This window comes from Eleginops maclovinus, chromosome 13, assembly GCF_036324505.1.
Source record: "Eleginops maclovinus isolate JMC-PN-2008 ecotype Puerto Natales chromosome 13, JC_Emac_rtc_rv5, whole genome shotgun sequence".
In the NCBI taxonomy this organism is placed as follows: domain Eukaryota; kingdom Metazoa; phylum Chordata; class Actinopteri; order Perciformes; family Eleginopidae; genus Eleginops; species Eleginops maclovinus.
In genome coordinates, this window is record NC_086361.1 from 2,381,954 (window position 1) to 2,398,630 (window position 16,677).

The window sequence follows — 16,677 nt, forward strand, 5'->3', positions numbered from 1 at the left end:
ATGGCGAGCCATAACACTTGTGAGAGGAGTTGCAGTCTTTTCCCTTGTCCTCCTCACATCTCTACAATGTATGAGTCCTTAAGTTAAAATAAAAGTGTGGACTGAATTGTTCACATGAATGTAAGTGATACCTTAACAAAACAATAAATCTTACATTGGCCAAAATAACTTCAACCAGGACTTAATAAAAGGTGTGTTTGTAGGATATACACACATTTGAGATGTCCCTTCTTTAAAATGTGAATATGTCTGCCCAACATTTGACAAGGAATATTCCAAAATAAGTTACTTTTTGTTCTTTCCCAGTCGTGTATGTGTCAGTACACACTCTGGGCAATGCTGTAGTTTCTCATTGGTCCTCATGGTGACTGAACTCTCCTACTTTTGTTCGTCTACTTCATGATCATCACTCGCAGTGTTTTTCCTGTCTGTCTGTGAACTGCTGTGGCTCTCAGCACTGTGATCACTGTGTCATTATGTGCTGGCTTTATATCATTTCAGAGGAGGGGGTTGACATGTTAATATCATTGGAAACTTATTTTGTTTAAATGTTTTGAAGCTGCATTCATAAATATGGTATATTGCCATTGAATTTAAAGAGCTTCTGGTAGTGTAAAAGGCTCCAAAATTGAAGCGGCTCAACATAACTCTGCTATCTTATTATGTTAAAATGTTGCGTCTGCAGCTCAGGTTACCTAATGTAACCGTAGTTCTGTAAGCATAGCCCTCTGCTGAACTCCATCTCTGAGGGAAAAAAAGGATAACAGTCAGTGGTGTAGCTGCCTTATGTACTGTGTGTTCCGCACAGATTTGGGTAGGCTTGTCTTCCTTTATGCGATTTCAGTGGGTGAACACATGCGTGTGATTGAGTATTACCCATAGAGTCCAGTAGAGGGCGCAGCCTGTGTGAATTAGAATTTATATTAGCTATATTTGTTTGTGCTATAGCACTCAAGTTACCCATAAAGTGTTACTATAATAGTTTGTTTATTCGACTGCATTACCATACAGAGAAGTCTTTGACACACCGACTACACTGTAACCTCCTCACGTTCTGTGGATAATGTCAGATCCTTTTACTAAGTCCTCTTTAAGGATTATCTATTGACTTTAACCACATTCTACCTTTTTAAGCCAATAGTTTTGGTTTCAACAACTAAACTATTCCTCCGTCTGCTACTGATATGACATGTCACCCCCCTCCTCATGTGTCTGTACTGTATGTGTTTGCTTCTTCAATTCTGCCTGCTGACTATCAAATATCATTATAACATGCAATAAGTTACCCACTACTTGGTGGCCACTATCACATTAAACAGATGTAAAAAAAACTTGGCAACCATTCTACGCTGCAGAGCAGACCTGTTTTCGGTGTGTGTGAAGTACTCACACAGAGCACATGTTAGATTAGCTTAGCTCACAGCTTTGCCTGAGCCCTGCTTCTCACTTAAAGATTGCATGCTGAGCATTTGACCTGTAAGTGTAAATTAAAAGGATGAATGATTAGTATTCCATGAGTGAAAAAAGAGTAAGTCTGCACACTGATTACTACAAATATCCTACGTTTCTTCAAGATCCTGTCAAGGTCAACATTATGTGATTAAAGAAGGCTGTATTCAGAGCCATCCAACACATTATAACTCATCCAAAATTGTTGACAGCCTTTATTTAAATCGAGGTAGGGAAGATGCAGTAAAATGTCCTCATTGTGTATCTTCTGTTCAAAAGATAATCACAGTTTTTTGTTGATTGTCAAATAATACAAATAATGAGCTGAGCAAACAGAAAGCTTACCTTTTTGTGGAATGTCTGTATGATTCAGCCACAATTAATACGAAATAATGAGCACCGATTTAGCTTTAACCATACAAATCAATTTAATAAGGTTATTTATATATATTTCCAATATAGATATATATAAACAAACAAACAAACCCATCTTGGTTAAGTTATTACTAAAATATGTTGCTAGCAATAAAAGAAAAGTCACTTTCCCTCAGTTCTGTAGTTTGACATGTTCAAGCAAAGTATATTACATTTTTACGGTTTTCTTTACTTTCACTATTATTGTGAAGAAGATAAATAGAGTTTATATTTATTTATGTAAAGCCTGTTTAGTTCAAGAATATGATACCTCTGCCCACATAAACAGAAATAACTCATATTATATGTACGCCATTTCTATGTACACAAACCCGAATTGTCCTTAAAAGAAGCTGTGGCCTAAACAATATATTTTTAAATAAAAATAAATAAAATGTAACAATCATGCACTTAAAAAATTATAATCTCTTCCCCTTTTTTTGACATGTTTGGGAGCTTGCATTAATGAGTGTACAGACTGCCTCTCATTCTCCTTTATGCTGCCTTTGTCCTGCACCCTGCTGAGGCGGGATGAGTTCAACACTCACCTCCTGGCTCACACCTGCTCACCATATGCAGCTTTTTAAGAAACATGACACTTTCTGTGTTCCGTTACCTTTAACATCTCCTCTTGCTGCCATGATGAAAGCAGTAATGTGTGAGCCAGTGGAACAGTAATCAGGAGGCATCCTCTGCTGCTTTGTTTCTGTTTCATGAGCCAGACAATGGAGATTCAGAAACGCTTGCAAACTCATGTCTGACTGTGACCGATACTTGGCTCAAACATGGATCACAAATCACAGGAGACAGACGAGGCAGTCTGGTGTTGGGTTTGCCTCAAGCAATCATTTTCTTCCATGACCTCAGCATGTCCTTGAGGAAAGGCAGGCTTTGGTAAAGTAGTTCTTGAAAAAAAAACATGCATTCAAAACTAATTTCCAATAGATTTAGATAATGGCAGACAGTTGTTATGATTTAGGTTTTCAATCTGAGTGATTCATTATCTTTGTGTATATTGTCACCTCCTTTCTTTCCAAATGGTCTTCCACTTCCTTTTCCTCTTTTTCACCATTTATTCAAACTCGTTCTAGCATCCTATGACTGCCATTGTTTCCCTTCCATCTGTTCTGACTTGTTCCTTTTTGTTGAAGGACCTGGATAAGACCCAGACTGGGATCATGCGTCACCACACGAGCATCAGTGAGCTGAAGAGGAGCTTCATGGAGTCGGTGCCGGAGCCTCGGCCCAGTGAGTGGGACAAACGGCTGTCCACCAACTCGCCTTTCCGCACAGTGAGCATCAACGGCCAGCAGCAGCCAGCGGTGAGTCCTGCTGACCGGGGAGGAAACACTGCAGACATGCTGTTGTTTCTCCTCACTAGTCACCATAACATACACTGTCAGCTCTTACACATGGAGCCGGAAAGTATAATGCTTCCATGTTGTTAAGAGTATGTTTTAATGAGTTCAGCTATGCTAGCTTGCCCTGCTTCAAGCCTTATGCTGTTTCTCAAATCGCCTACTTCTGCACTTACATGTGAGTGTCCCAATGCAAATATGGCAAAATACATAACGGTCACGGTCCAAGAGTTGAGTGTGGAACGTTGGCCACTACAAATAAAAGTTATTCATGTGGGTTTTTTGACTATTTAATTAGTTTACATACACTACATTTGAATTAAAAAGAAACCACCAGTCATTTTAGAGGGTTAATATAGCAGTCTGTAATGATTTGGTACCAGAAAGGTTAATGGCTAGCTAGCTAGCTCAGCGGTGATTGTCACTTCCAGTGAGGGCACAGCAGCCATGTGCGATTTGAGATGACACTTCACAAAATTCTCTCACTGCACTAGTGTTCATAGTGTTCAACCTGAACTAAGTCTTGGGTTTAAAGATGGTATGCTTGCCAGCAAAATAGCTGTCATCACATTCTTTTAAAAATATTTTACAATTCCCTGATTTTATTCTGAATGCTCTAAGCATATTCTGGAAATCCAAGGTTATCTATGTGCTGGGATTCACCTAAACTGTGGGCTCAGTTTAGTAGTCAGCACCGTTTAATGTTTGCACACAAACTCCTAGACTGAGTCGATCCGTACCCTCAGATTTTGTATTTGTTCATTTGATTTAGCAATCTGTGCTCATAGATTCCCTCCCCTTCTTCTCTTTACAAAGTTAAGCCATGCTGACCACAGCATCTTCAGATGGGAGCTACAGAGCTCCTAACTTATCCTTAGATTCTAGTAAGGACTCATAGTTAGGGAGCGATATAGGATATATTTTATCTCGAGAGTACGACGCTTCCCAGAGAGGTGTGTGTGTGTTTGTGCGTATGTTCACACATTTGTATAAAAGCAGGCATAATGTAAACATGACACCAAATTAAATATGAAAGGTATTCAAATTAGATTTTGAAGTATAGTCCCTCCATGAGATAGAGACCTCCAGGTTTAATTAAACATTCAGAGCGTTTCTGTTTTTGTTGTGTTTATATTTACATTTTACCATCATTATTTAGGACTAGAATAAAATACAAGTGGTTATCAGGTCTTAGCAGTCATACGGAGCCATAATGCATACTCCCATGGATTTCTAATGATAATATGTACAGACTTTCATGTTAAATTATAATGGCTAAGACAAGTACATTTGTGTAGTATTAAGCATTATTAGAATAAATATATAGTTGTTGTGAAGAGTGACGTCCACAATGCAGCTGTACACTGATCCTCCACTTAGTGGTGCTGTTGGCTTTCTTCATATCATTGCACTGCTTCAGCATGACTGTAGCTGCTGTCACACACTGAACACACTTCACACAGCTGGTAAGTGTGTGTGTGTGTGTGTGTGTGTGTGTGTGTGTGTGTGTGTGTGTGTGTGTGTGTGTGTGTGTGTGTGTGTGTGTGTGTGTGTGTGTGTGTGTGTGTGTGTGTGTGTGTGTGTGTGTGTGTGTGTGTGTGTGTGTGTGTGTGTGTGTGTGTGTGTGTGTGTGTGTGTGTGTGTGTGTGTGTGTGTGTGTGTGTGTGTGTCCACAGGACAATCACAGAGTAGTGAGCATGTTTGAGGTAAAGGTATTTCATGTGGTGCTTTGCGACATACGCTGCAGTCGATCCTCACTGTGCAGCGCTTCTTTATGAGCAGTATGTTGAATGGCACCTGGAGGCTATGGCCGTGTACGACTGATAACACACAGCTTCACCAGACTGTGCTTAGTGCGACCGCAAGGGATCAGTATGCTTCAAACCAACAAGTTTGGATAAAGTGTTTGAGAACATGTAGCGAATGAATCCGTTCATGGTCCAATGTAAGCTATCCGCCGTAGAGAGGGACACAACGTGATGAAACTACAAATGGATGCAAGGGCCCATATTTCTCTTCAAATGTCACCTTCACATTACCGAGGGGAAACCTACACCCAGCCATTGTTTCCCTGTGGCGAGAGCAGTGCCCCAGACTAAATTGTCACTGAGACCTACTCTCAATGTTTGAATTATTCTGACCTATCGCCATTCAACCAATCAGATAAAAGCTCTATAAAACGGCACTGCCTAGCAGGTGAAGTAACCATGAAGACGAAAGCAGCTGTCTCACAGCTCTGCGCCCTACCTCGCATTGAGCAAAGAGCAAATCGCTTATCATGTGAAGGCAGCTTTATGGTTGTGAAGAATTAAAGAGGCCCTATTCTGCTTCCCTGAGGTTCTCCCTCTCCTGTGTTATATAGGTTTTAGTGTATGGAAAAGGTCTGCAAAGGCTAAAATCCCTGTGGTTCCTGCAGAGGGAATTGCTCTCCCTCAAACTACCCATCCGGCCTGAAACGCCTCAATTCGACTCATTTGTTTACTTCCTGAAAACAGTGACATCACTATGTAACATTTGCCCTTCTATTGGCTAGCACTCCAGAACTTTGTACGTCACATGCTAAGAGCGGGACATTTGTAAGTGTCCCAACTGAGCTGGCCCATTATCTAATCAGAGCAGACTCTGGTTTCAGGGTGAAAAGAGGTGCTGCAGCACAGGTACTATGAGAAAAATAAAGAGCTTTTTGAACATTAAAGCATGGAGACATGTCCCAGGAGAGGCATCCTATGAAAATCCTACTTTCTCTCTTCTTTCCTGCCCGACAGTTTTTTGAAGCATTGTTTTTTTTGAAAAGCCATACAAATTGTTGCATGCACAAAAACGAACACATCCGAAGGTCGTAGGGAGAATACATTTTTCAGCACTGTTGAATTTATTTGTTTGAAGCATACTAGCTCTCTCATAGGATACCCCCCCCCCCCCACCTGCCCATTAACTCTATTGTCTTGGTGTCATGGCTCTGAGAATGGCTGCTGCGAGCTTTGTCATCGTGTTTGATCAGCTGATCAATCCCATGGCTGGTTAATCCTGATAATGTGTTTGCATGCCTGATATGATCAGTGAAGGACCAAAGAGAAAAAGAACACAAGATAACAAACTACAGACCAATGACTAGAAGCCAGAGCACTGACCCCCCCCCCTCCTCCCTTCCTCCTCATCTTTCTCACCCTCCAATCCTCTCTGTATCTCTCCCCCCCGGATGTCTTTATGTGTTTTTCTGTGTCTATCTCTTGTTCCTCTGTCCTCATGTTCTCCCATTCCCCTTTGAAGACTGGCTCTGCTTCCCCAGTCAAATCCCCCCCACCAACTCCATCCTCCTCCACTCATCCTCCTCCATCCTTTCCTGCGCCTCCCAACAATGACACCGAAAGTCAGAGAGGATCTCCGTCCTCCGACCTGCCAGTGTTGCGCTCTGGCTCTCGGCTCACCTCTACCCACGACTTAAAGACACAGTTTCTATCCTAGACTCGAGGTCATGCCCCGAAAATATACCTTTTTATTATTCCAAAATCTAGCCATAACAGCACTTTTCTTGCTGAAAGCCTGAGGCACAATTTTAGTAATTTCATATTATTGCTGAATGCTAAGAATTCTGATGACACATCAGATAGAAAAGTAGACATAGTTTCTGTTGCATCACCTTGTTTCAAATTCCCACTTTCTCCCTGAGCTGGTGGATTCTTTCCACAGATGTAGCCTTGTGTGCAATACTACATCCCTACCATCCCCATTGTGTCCAGAGCTCCCGTCATCTGAGGTGCCCAGTAAACTGACGGATTGGTGGCATTTTAAAAAGCAGTGCAGATAAAATATAGTGTTTTCTGGTGTTTCTTCCTTTCTTTTGGCATGTAGACGACTTTGCACTGCCAATACTTTATGCACTAGCTAGCAACCTAGCTGCCAGAAAATGCCTTCCCTATTCCCACTATGTAGCACATGTATTATTCCTCAGTACACTCCTCTCTCCCGTTCTTCCTTCCTTTCCATTCTGCTGCTGCATTGTCAGAGGGGTAGTCTCATTTAAACTTTTAGACATCAGGTGTTTTAGCCATGTGTCCAATAATCAATCATGCAATAGTCCTCCTACAAATATTTAAAGTCATATAATTATTACAATTAGCAGTAGTATTTCACCCTTTACTAAGTCCCATTCCGCTTTTTGCTACCTGTGTAACATCTCTATTCTAACGCTGCTTGTAAGCACTTTTTGGAAGAAATGGACGTCAAACAGATCAATCAATCAATCAAACTTTACTTATATAGAATTATTTGTACACAAAAGGTAACACAACGTGCGTCACAACAAAAAACACATACTGTAAATAACAATAATAGGGTTAGGGTAACATCTGACTTTGTGATTGATTAAAAACACTTAAAACCAAGAGAGATCAATAAACACAGGACTGAATAAAACAAGAATAACAAATATCATTTATTACAAAAACTAGAATGAAATAAAAAAGAATAAAAAAACATCAATTCAAAGCTGAATTTAAGTTTAGTTTTCAGCTGGCACTTAAATATGAACGTTATCTGCCGCCCTCAGGTCTTAAAAAAAAGTACTTCTCTGTGTTAGTTATGACTGTACATGCCAGCTGACTAACACAGCCAAAACCATTTCAGATGTGTACAACACATTCACACAGGTTGACTCCACTGCAATTGAGAAGCCGGCTAAAAGGTGTTAAACACAGAGTTTGATGGTTAAACGTAGTATCATGCTTTATGACAGTGCCTGGTATTGATGCGAAAAAATAAGCATCCTCACCAGAAGATAATCCATATCGAAGTCAAGAAAAAAATTAACATTATTCTGTAAGTTTATTGTAGAACTAGTTGTCTCTGTAGTGCATAAAGAAATGTAAGATAAAAAAAGGCATTTAGTTACAGTTTTTTGCAGAAATGCATAATAAGTCACTCAACAAGAGTGAGGATGAGTGGATATCTTTACGGATATCTTGACTTTGTCTTATAACAAATCAGGAAATACAAGCTGTAAAATCTGGGGAGGGATGGCATTGTTCATATGGAGCATCATCCAAAAAGAAAATAACATTTTACAGACATCAAGTTAGGAAAATCAATAGATCAATTCATGATGCAGTAAGGCTCACTAACTGAAAGAGTTCTGATCAAGCTAGACGTCATCATTGCGTATCGGATCCCACATTTAAACTAGTAGTGTTGTATGTGATGTGTAGTGAGCCATTACTATTCCATTGGAACGTTTTGAAAGGGATAGTGATCCCAGTAGTGATAGTGTGTTAGAACATTTAGAACCGAAAGCCCCCCTTTAGATTTGTGGCACTGCAGGGAAGAAATCCCCAGTTCCAGGAACTGGGGATTTTTTCTGGGCTTCGTGCATCCAATGCTAGTTTGTAATATTTGTCAGTCAAAATGTTTTCTGTCACTCCTCTGTAAGAGGCTTTTACAGTTCTAAAAGAATGAAGCTTCTACAGCGGTCTTTAAGAAGATGAGTTCAGATCGTCCTCTCACGTAGGGGAGTTTGTCTCTCTCTTTTTAAAGTCTCGTTGTGGTTTATGATCCGCCCACTGATGGTAGTTTCATCGTCAGGCTTCAAAACAGAGTTCTCTTTTCTCAGAGAACCACAGGGAGGTAGTAATTCTGTTTGTGTGAAATACAATATGTTGCGTAGTATTGTTAAATTTGATGGGAGATGATAGGGTACTGTGTGTCCTCTGAGCTAGGGGCTCCAGCAAAAATACAACTGACAGTCGTGGAAAAGGGCAACCCCGATGGCAGGATGTTCAATGGGAAATTGAATGGAGGTGTTACGCCCTTTAACAATCAGCACAAAGATTACAGTAAAGCACCAAGTGTTATTTTGATCAATTCAGCGCTAAAGCCAAACTGCTCAAGAACCGTCCACAAGTAGTCCCACTGCAGCCGATCGAAGGCGTTCTCAGCATCTACAGATTATTGATCAATGCTTCTGGATAAACCTGAAGCAGCCTGTTGTAAAGTTATTGCTATTAAAATGGACTAAGTTAAAATTCTAACGACACAGAAGTAATAACCAGATTGCTAGGACAACCAGTGTCTTGCCCTCATAACACGAGTTGGAGCAGACCTGGGTAATTCTAATGACTAAACGATGGAGTAACCACTTTATTGGAGGAATGATTATTCATGATAGGTCACTGGTCAGATAATTCAAATAACAACCTAATTTAAAAACTGAAGACCACTCCATGCTTTATACCCCCCCCCCCCCCCCCGACACTTCCTGCATTCCCTCATCCTTCCACCCTCTTCCTTCGTTCTCCTGTCAGTTGACCATATCCCACGTGTGTGTGTTCATTGTTATCTGTCTCTCTTGGTCTGCCGCTGCTGAGCACAGCAAGGACGGCAAACTCTGTTTGGACACAAGGTAAGAGCCTATAGTTTGTCCCCGACGCCAGTGGGACCACAGCTGTTCAGAAAGGACTGCCTGCTGGAGACGATGAGGAGGAAGTTGATTGGGATTGGGTTGATGATGAGGAGGAGGAGGAGGAAGAGGAGGAAGAGGAGGAAGAACAAGCCCATGGTCACATTCTAAAGGTGGCGATCAATGTGCCGGAAGAGAGGAGGAGCTTGGTTAATGCATGTGAGCTTAACTCCGCCAGGCTCAAGCATTCCCGGATGTCTTTTTTTCTGTCCGGACTGCTGGTGATGGCCCTGACCATGCTGTGGGTGGCCTTCATTTAAAAGAACAATACATGAGGAGATGCCAGAACAATTCATTTTGACCAACAAGAGACACTCTATCTTAACGTCATTCTTTCTATCTTACCTTTCTTACCCTTCATGGACCTCAGTTCATCTTAAAAGGGGCCAGACTCTAAAAAATATTAGTCTTTAAGCAAGCCTTTGTAACCTTTGCTGAACAGCGCCCACTGTTTCCTTAAGTGACAGCTGAGCCTTGCTTAACCCCGCCCCAGCTACCATAACGTTGCTATGCCTATTTTAAAATTATAATGGTGGCAGATGAATCTGTGAAATCCAATCACCTGAAATAACAACTGTCAGGCAGATGTTAGCTAACGAGCTATAGCTGACGTGGTGACACCAAGAATACATACATATACCTACCCAAGCAAAAAGTCAGCGGCCAAAACAACTAAAACAGAAACTATAGATAAACAGACTCAGAAAAGCCACACGGGTTTGATTGATGTTAGCTAACCAGAGGAAAGGTTGCTAAGCTAAATGAGCAATATAATTGGACAGGTGCCATTCAGGCCACACATTCACTTTCAACATTATGGTAAATGCTTAAAACCTAACTATATACAAAAAGTGAAATGACTTGAGTTGATGCAGTTTCCACCTGTGTTTGCTAATATTAGCTAACATTATGCATCATATGCTAATGATCCTACCAGAGCAAGTAAGACTATATGAGCAAAATCCCTGAGTGAAATGAATTAAGAAGGTATGGTTTTATTTCTTTTAAGAGAACAAAGTGCTTTCTATGCAAAGTTTACATTGGCCAACATTAAGAGAAACATTGAAATTCATTATGTCTTCCTGTGTTCTGGTACATGACCTTCACGTTTGCATTCTGCTTGAAAAGGAAAAAGTTGATACCAATAATCTTGACGTTTCTGTTATGCAGCCTCTGGACAATATTCAGTTATGTGACAAAAGTGAAAAAATGTAGTGCTTCAGTTGACCATTTCTCTCAGAATGTGTTAAGAGTCTGTGTGCAGTTTAGCAGAGTGACTGACACGCTTAGCCCTGTGTTAATGTTGGACCAAGTATCTGCAGACAATCAGGCCAAGTGTAATTTAGGAATCCATCAGTGGAGAAAAGGAATTACTCAGGAATGCATCACAGCAATTTTATACTTTTCCAGAAATATGTAGAGGAACAAATATTGATTTTGACATTCTTGGGCCAATGGTGAAGTCACAACTGTAATGTGGTGCTGGGAGGATACTACAATAATGACAGAATGGCATAAAGTAAAAGCAGAGTCGTTCATTTTGTGGTCTTCCAGAGGAATAATACAGTAGACATGAGTGACATTTGCTTACTGTTGTTTGAACTGAGCTAACTCAATCTTTTAAATGTAATTCTGACATTATTCAGTAGGTTTGGTGAACAGAAGTTGTTTTAGTTGCATGACATTTGAAGGTATTTGTCTAGCTACAATATGCAACTTTTCACTTTGGCACAGACCTGGCTTTTTGTAATGCTGTCAAAAGTCTCATACTGGAGTCCACATTCATGGAGTCATATTGTGACTGTTCAGTTCATTTGAATGGAATTACAGCTATTCCCATAATTGCAGCATTGATTTGACCATGAATTGCATGGCAGTGAAAAGGCAAAGACATTGGGGAAATTGGCCCAAGCTAAATGTAATGCAACGACTGGAGCCCACAGAGCATTAGATGTTTTTCTGTATTATAACATTCTAGCATAGTTTTAAGGATGCCTGCATTTTGGGGGATTTGGCACCTTGTCCACCATCTTCAACTCCTGTGCAACCTAATTAAACTGGCTAGCAAAAACATGCCTTTCCTCAGTTGTTGTGATCAATCTAATGAAATCATTAAACCAGGGGTGTCCAAACTACGGCCCGGGGGCCAAATGTGGCCCGCGGCCCACTTTTAATTGGCCCTCAGCAAATGCTAAAAGTATAATGGAATGTGTCCACACCTGCAACTTGTGCTTTTCCTATATTGTACTTCTTAAATATGTACAAATAATGTATTACAGGGTATTCATGTGTTTATAAGACCGATTTTCAAATAAATTGAGTCAATTCAAGTTGAAAAAGGTTCCAAACAAATCATGACCCTTCATATTCCCCCTTATTATCAGCAATCTGAGGCTCCTGTTTTAAGAAATGAGCTGCCAACTAAACAACTGAAACCCTACGGAGAGCTGAGATGTTTCTTAAAGCATATTCAAGTATAAAGAAAAATGTACCTACATTTGATTAATTTGCTAACTTATAACTCAACTTATGAGGCAATATACCTCACCTCTAGTGAGGGGCCCAGACCTTTCTATGTTTTTCTGTATGTGGCCCTCAGGGGAAAAAGTTTGGACACCCCTGCATTAAACCGATCGACATCGCTACTTCAATCAATCGTTTTAAATTAGTCTTTGTCCGTCAGTTAGAAGTAAAAGGACCGACTTTATGCTTTTGGTAGTCTCCTCAGATTCTTGTCAACAGGTGGTTTTGTTCAGTTTGTCCCTGCCTTGTCTGGCTCAAGCCTTCAATAAAGGTGGTTTCTGTTAAATGCTCCTGTGTCCCGCGTTTGGGTCCACGCTGCTTTACTGAGCCGTGACAGAAGAATCCAAACAAGACTAGCAGAATACCAGACTGAAACACAAGCTGAAACTAATGAGGGGATAAAGTGTAGGTGTACACGATGACCTCCTGTGGTTGCAGGGCTGATGGGTAACAAGTTGAACTAATAAGGCCTGAACAGACAATTAAACAGGCGGGAAGACACAGTCAATATGCTCCACGTAATATTTCATGGGTTTCCTATATCTTTTTAACTTTTACCAATTTACTTCAGACTGTAATGGAATCGGGTCGGTGTACTCATACAGTTGAACCACTATGACTGAATACTAAACCTCAATTTGATACAGACCTTAGTGTTTCTTTTTGTTGACACCGTGTAGATGTAACTACTAAGAAACTCCTGAAAGGAAGATTTGTCAGAATTGTAATCTAAGTTTGGATTTAAAGGACCTTGACTCTTAAAACGTTAACAAGGTGTTTCTATTGAAGGGTGTGCATAGCACTGAAACCACTAGAGACTTGTCAATAACATGAAGGACCCTTTATGAATGTTCATGACGATTGTCTTGAGGTTTCATTTGGTCACTTTAAGATTAAAGTAAGTTGAAATTGTTTCAGGTTTCTGTTATGACCACTTGAACTAAATCAAGATGACATGGCCTGTCAATATGTTTGTAATGACAACCTGTCCATACGTCATAAACATCTCTCGAAGACTAAAAGTAACTAACTATGAAACTATAAAGCTAAAATAAACCATTCAGCTTCCTGTGATAGCATTACCTCACACAGTTATATGTGGCTGGTTTTGAAATTGGCATGCATGAGACCATTTTAATTGTTTCATGAATATTTTCTCAATCATTTCCTCAGCTCAAACACAATGGAACAATTTGGATGAGACTTTAAAAAGGCAGTTAGTGTACGTGGTGTTATTAGAGCCAATCTGCACCAGCTGACCTACATAAATATGCATTAATCTCAAGCCAAACCAGGGACAGAGAGAGACTCATGTCTAAGGTATATTGTTTGTTGCTCTGTTGGCAGAGCCTGGGACTTGCCAACAAATATGCTCTTGCTGTTGTGCATATGATAATAAAACCTTTTAATCATGAATTTAGGGGCAAGAGGAAACAGAGTCTGGACTCATTACTTTTCTCTAATTTATTTGTAACTTACTTTTGCTTTTTCAATTTATGACAAACCTGCCCAGCCTGCAGGTTCTGGTTAGGGTTAGGGTTGGACCAGTGCATCACGAGTAGCGTTATTATGCTGTGAGCTATGTCTATGATTTCATTCAATTAAACTACAGTAAAATATGGAATGTGGACTTGACATAAAGATATTTTCAAGGGAAAACATAATCACAAGTAAAGTCAAATGTGCGTTAAACATGACATAAACGACCGAGAGACACATTCATAATAACACATTCATAAAGATTGTTCTATCGCAAAAAAAAAAGAAGTTCTTTCTTGTAAAAGTAAAAACAAAACCCTGTCCTTGCATTGAGGCCCCTCACCTAAGTATTTTCACTCCCCTTAACTGTGGATCCAGCCATTGGCTAATTTGGCTAGTAGCATTTCTATTGTCAGGTGACAGATGCTTTGGGGTACTGTGATTCTCACACTGCTAATATTAGCTATGTTTCTATTGTTATTCACTTTGAGAAGTTGCATATTTAGCTTCAAATCTGGTCTGTGTTTTGATGTGGTCATGGTGTAAATGCTGGAAGTACTGTTGATGCACTCGGTATGGTCCAGTATGGAGAGTGTCATCTTATTGGACCATGTCATCTTTGATTTTACCTCTATCATCTTACTGCTGTATACTTCCACAATGTCAACGCTCAGAACCTAACATGTTTTTAGTTACCTGGGAAATGTTTTGGTTTGTTAGGATGTTACATTACGCTGTATATCAATTAGTTGGCTTTACTTTATTGGTATTGTGAAACCAGTTAAAAGTAAAGATGATGCAAAGACCATTTGCTCATTTTGAGTAGTAGGACTTCATCTTTCAAACTGTTGTTGGGATTGACATCATACAAGCTTTACAACACTGCTATTTAACTAAATATCATAAATATTGTGCATGTTCAGTAAATAGACTCTTTGGTGAGTATGGCACATCGTTAGGCCAATGGATTTTTGGGTAATTCTAAATATGAAAGCCTGTACTTCTCACTGTGATACTAAAGACACATTTATGTTGCTCTTCACTGTCTACTGATGGACTTTCTCTGATTCGGCCAATGGACTTATCTCTTCTTTCTTGGTATAATAGGACTTTTCCAGTACTCATTCTAAACTACAGTAAGGATGTTATAGGTACCATACATAATAAATGCATTAAATCCGAGGTTTTCATTTGAATATGTATAATGCAATTTTGGTTTTCTTGATTATTATGTTCTTTATGTCGTGGGTGCCTTTGATTATGGTCTGAAAGCCCATGGTATGCACCACTACATGTGTAAATCAGCACTATAACCCATGTGGAATATGTCTGATACAATCTCTTCACGTTACAGGTAGCAGTGTTCACATCTGATCCCATCATGCAGTCAAATAGAGCAGCTTGTAGCTTATAGACAAAAAGAAAACTTAAAACTGTGAAGCTTAATTATTGTTATGTATTTGGCCTTGCCATCAACTCTAAGAATTCTCAGAAATCACTGCTTCCTCACCTCAATTAATTTTCCTGGTTCAGCGGCCCGGTTGTTGGAGAATGGCTCCATCTGGCCGCCCTTGATGTATGATTAAGTCTGATAAGAACTGCTAGAATCTGATTTCTCTGGGGAGAAAAGAAAGGTCCTAAGACCTTCAGCACTGATTGGATCGATTCACAACCAAGTGGGGAGCGGATGGCCCTGGTTCTCAGCAGGAAGACAATGGATTGTCCACTCCGAAAAGGGATGAGTCCTTACCCTAAATCGAGGAGTTCAAGTGTATTGGGGTCTTGTTCTCGAGTTAGGGAACAATGGAGCGTAAGATGGACCAGAGAAACGTAGCAGCCGTATTGCAGTTGCTTTACTGCATCGTAGATGAAGACAGAGCCGAGCCAGACGGCAGCGCTTTCGATCTACTGGTCCATCTTCTTTCCTACCCTCACGTGGTCATGAAGGGGGGGTCATGAAGGGGGGGGTCCAGCAGTGGCTCAGTCAGTAGGGGCTTGGACTGGGAATCGTAGAGTCGCCGGTTCAAGTCCCCGAACAGACTTGAAATATGGAAAGTGGACTGCTACTTAGAAAGGTCCCAGTTCACCTCCTAGGCCCTCCTGTGGTGCCCTTGAGCAAGGCACCGGACACCTCCAATCCCATTGCTCCCCGGGCGCTGCACGATAGCTGCCCACTGCTCCTAGTACTAGGATGGGTTAAATGCAGAGGACCAATTTCACTGTGTGTGCTCTGCTGTGTGCATGTATGTGACAATAAAGAGGGTTTCATCCTCCGATTCTATCTATTCTATGACCGAAAGAATGAGATTGCGAATACAAGTGGCCGAAATGTGTTTTCTCTGGAAGGGTGGCTGTCATCTCCCTTAAGGGTTTGTTTTATTTGGGAGAGACTCTGAAAAGAACCGCTGCTCCTTCTTGAGAACAGAGCCAGCTGAGGTGGTTAGGGCACCTGGTAAGGATGCAACCTGGCCGCCTGCTAGGGAGAGGTTCCAGGTTGGGATGAGACCAAGGGGCATATCCAGGACCAGGTGGAGGGATTATACCTCCATGCTGGCCTTGGAGCCCCTTGTAAATCCCCCAGTCAGAGGTGGATATGTGGCCAGTAAATGAACATTTGGGGCCCTCTTCTGGGACTGGCTCCTTTGTGACCCTACTCCCTATAATCTGTTGACGGTGGATGGAGAAGGAAAAGGATATTTCTATTCTGCCAGAAGTGACTCCAAAGTAAACTGGACTGGTAAACCGTTCAGTCAGGAGGCTGTGCCATGGTTCTTTTAGATAGAATGTATATAATTGGTGGACGCAGTCACCATGACCTCACCCATTGGCTTGTAGACTACTGTTTCCAATCTATAACTCATGTATACAGTCCAAACAAACCAGGTATTGTGAGCACAGACACACGTATATCTGCTAAATAGTGCTAACATATAAATGAAAAGCTTGAATCTTAGACCCAGAAGAAAATGGGGCATAGACTTGTTTAATTAAACATTGAAGCAG

At 40.7% G+C, this 16,677-nt stretch overlaps 1 protein-coding gene across 16 annotated transcripts in view; it reads left to right on the plus strand.

The window, feature by feature from the left end:
* The window catches only part of epb41a (erythrocyte membrane protein band 4.1a), a 76,602-nt gene that overhangs the window by 34,166 nt on the left and 25,759 nt on the right, over positions 1-16,677 (plus strand). For 14 of the 16 annotated variants that reach the window (XM_063898767.1, XM_063898766.1, XM_063898763.1 and 11 more), the window contains one exon: positions 3,015-3,185. In XM_063898767.1, coding sequence (XP_063754837.1) covers positions 3,015-3,185 — 171 coding nt within the window. Of the gene's footprint in view, positions 1-3,014; positions 3,186-9,585; positions 14,934-16,677 lie in introns of those variants that run through there. The other 2 variants (XM_063898778.1, XM_063898779.1) reach the window with 1 other exon arrangement.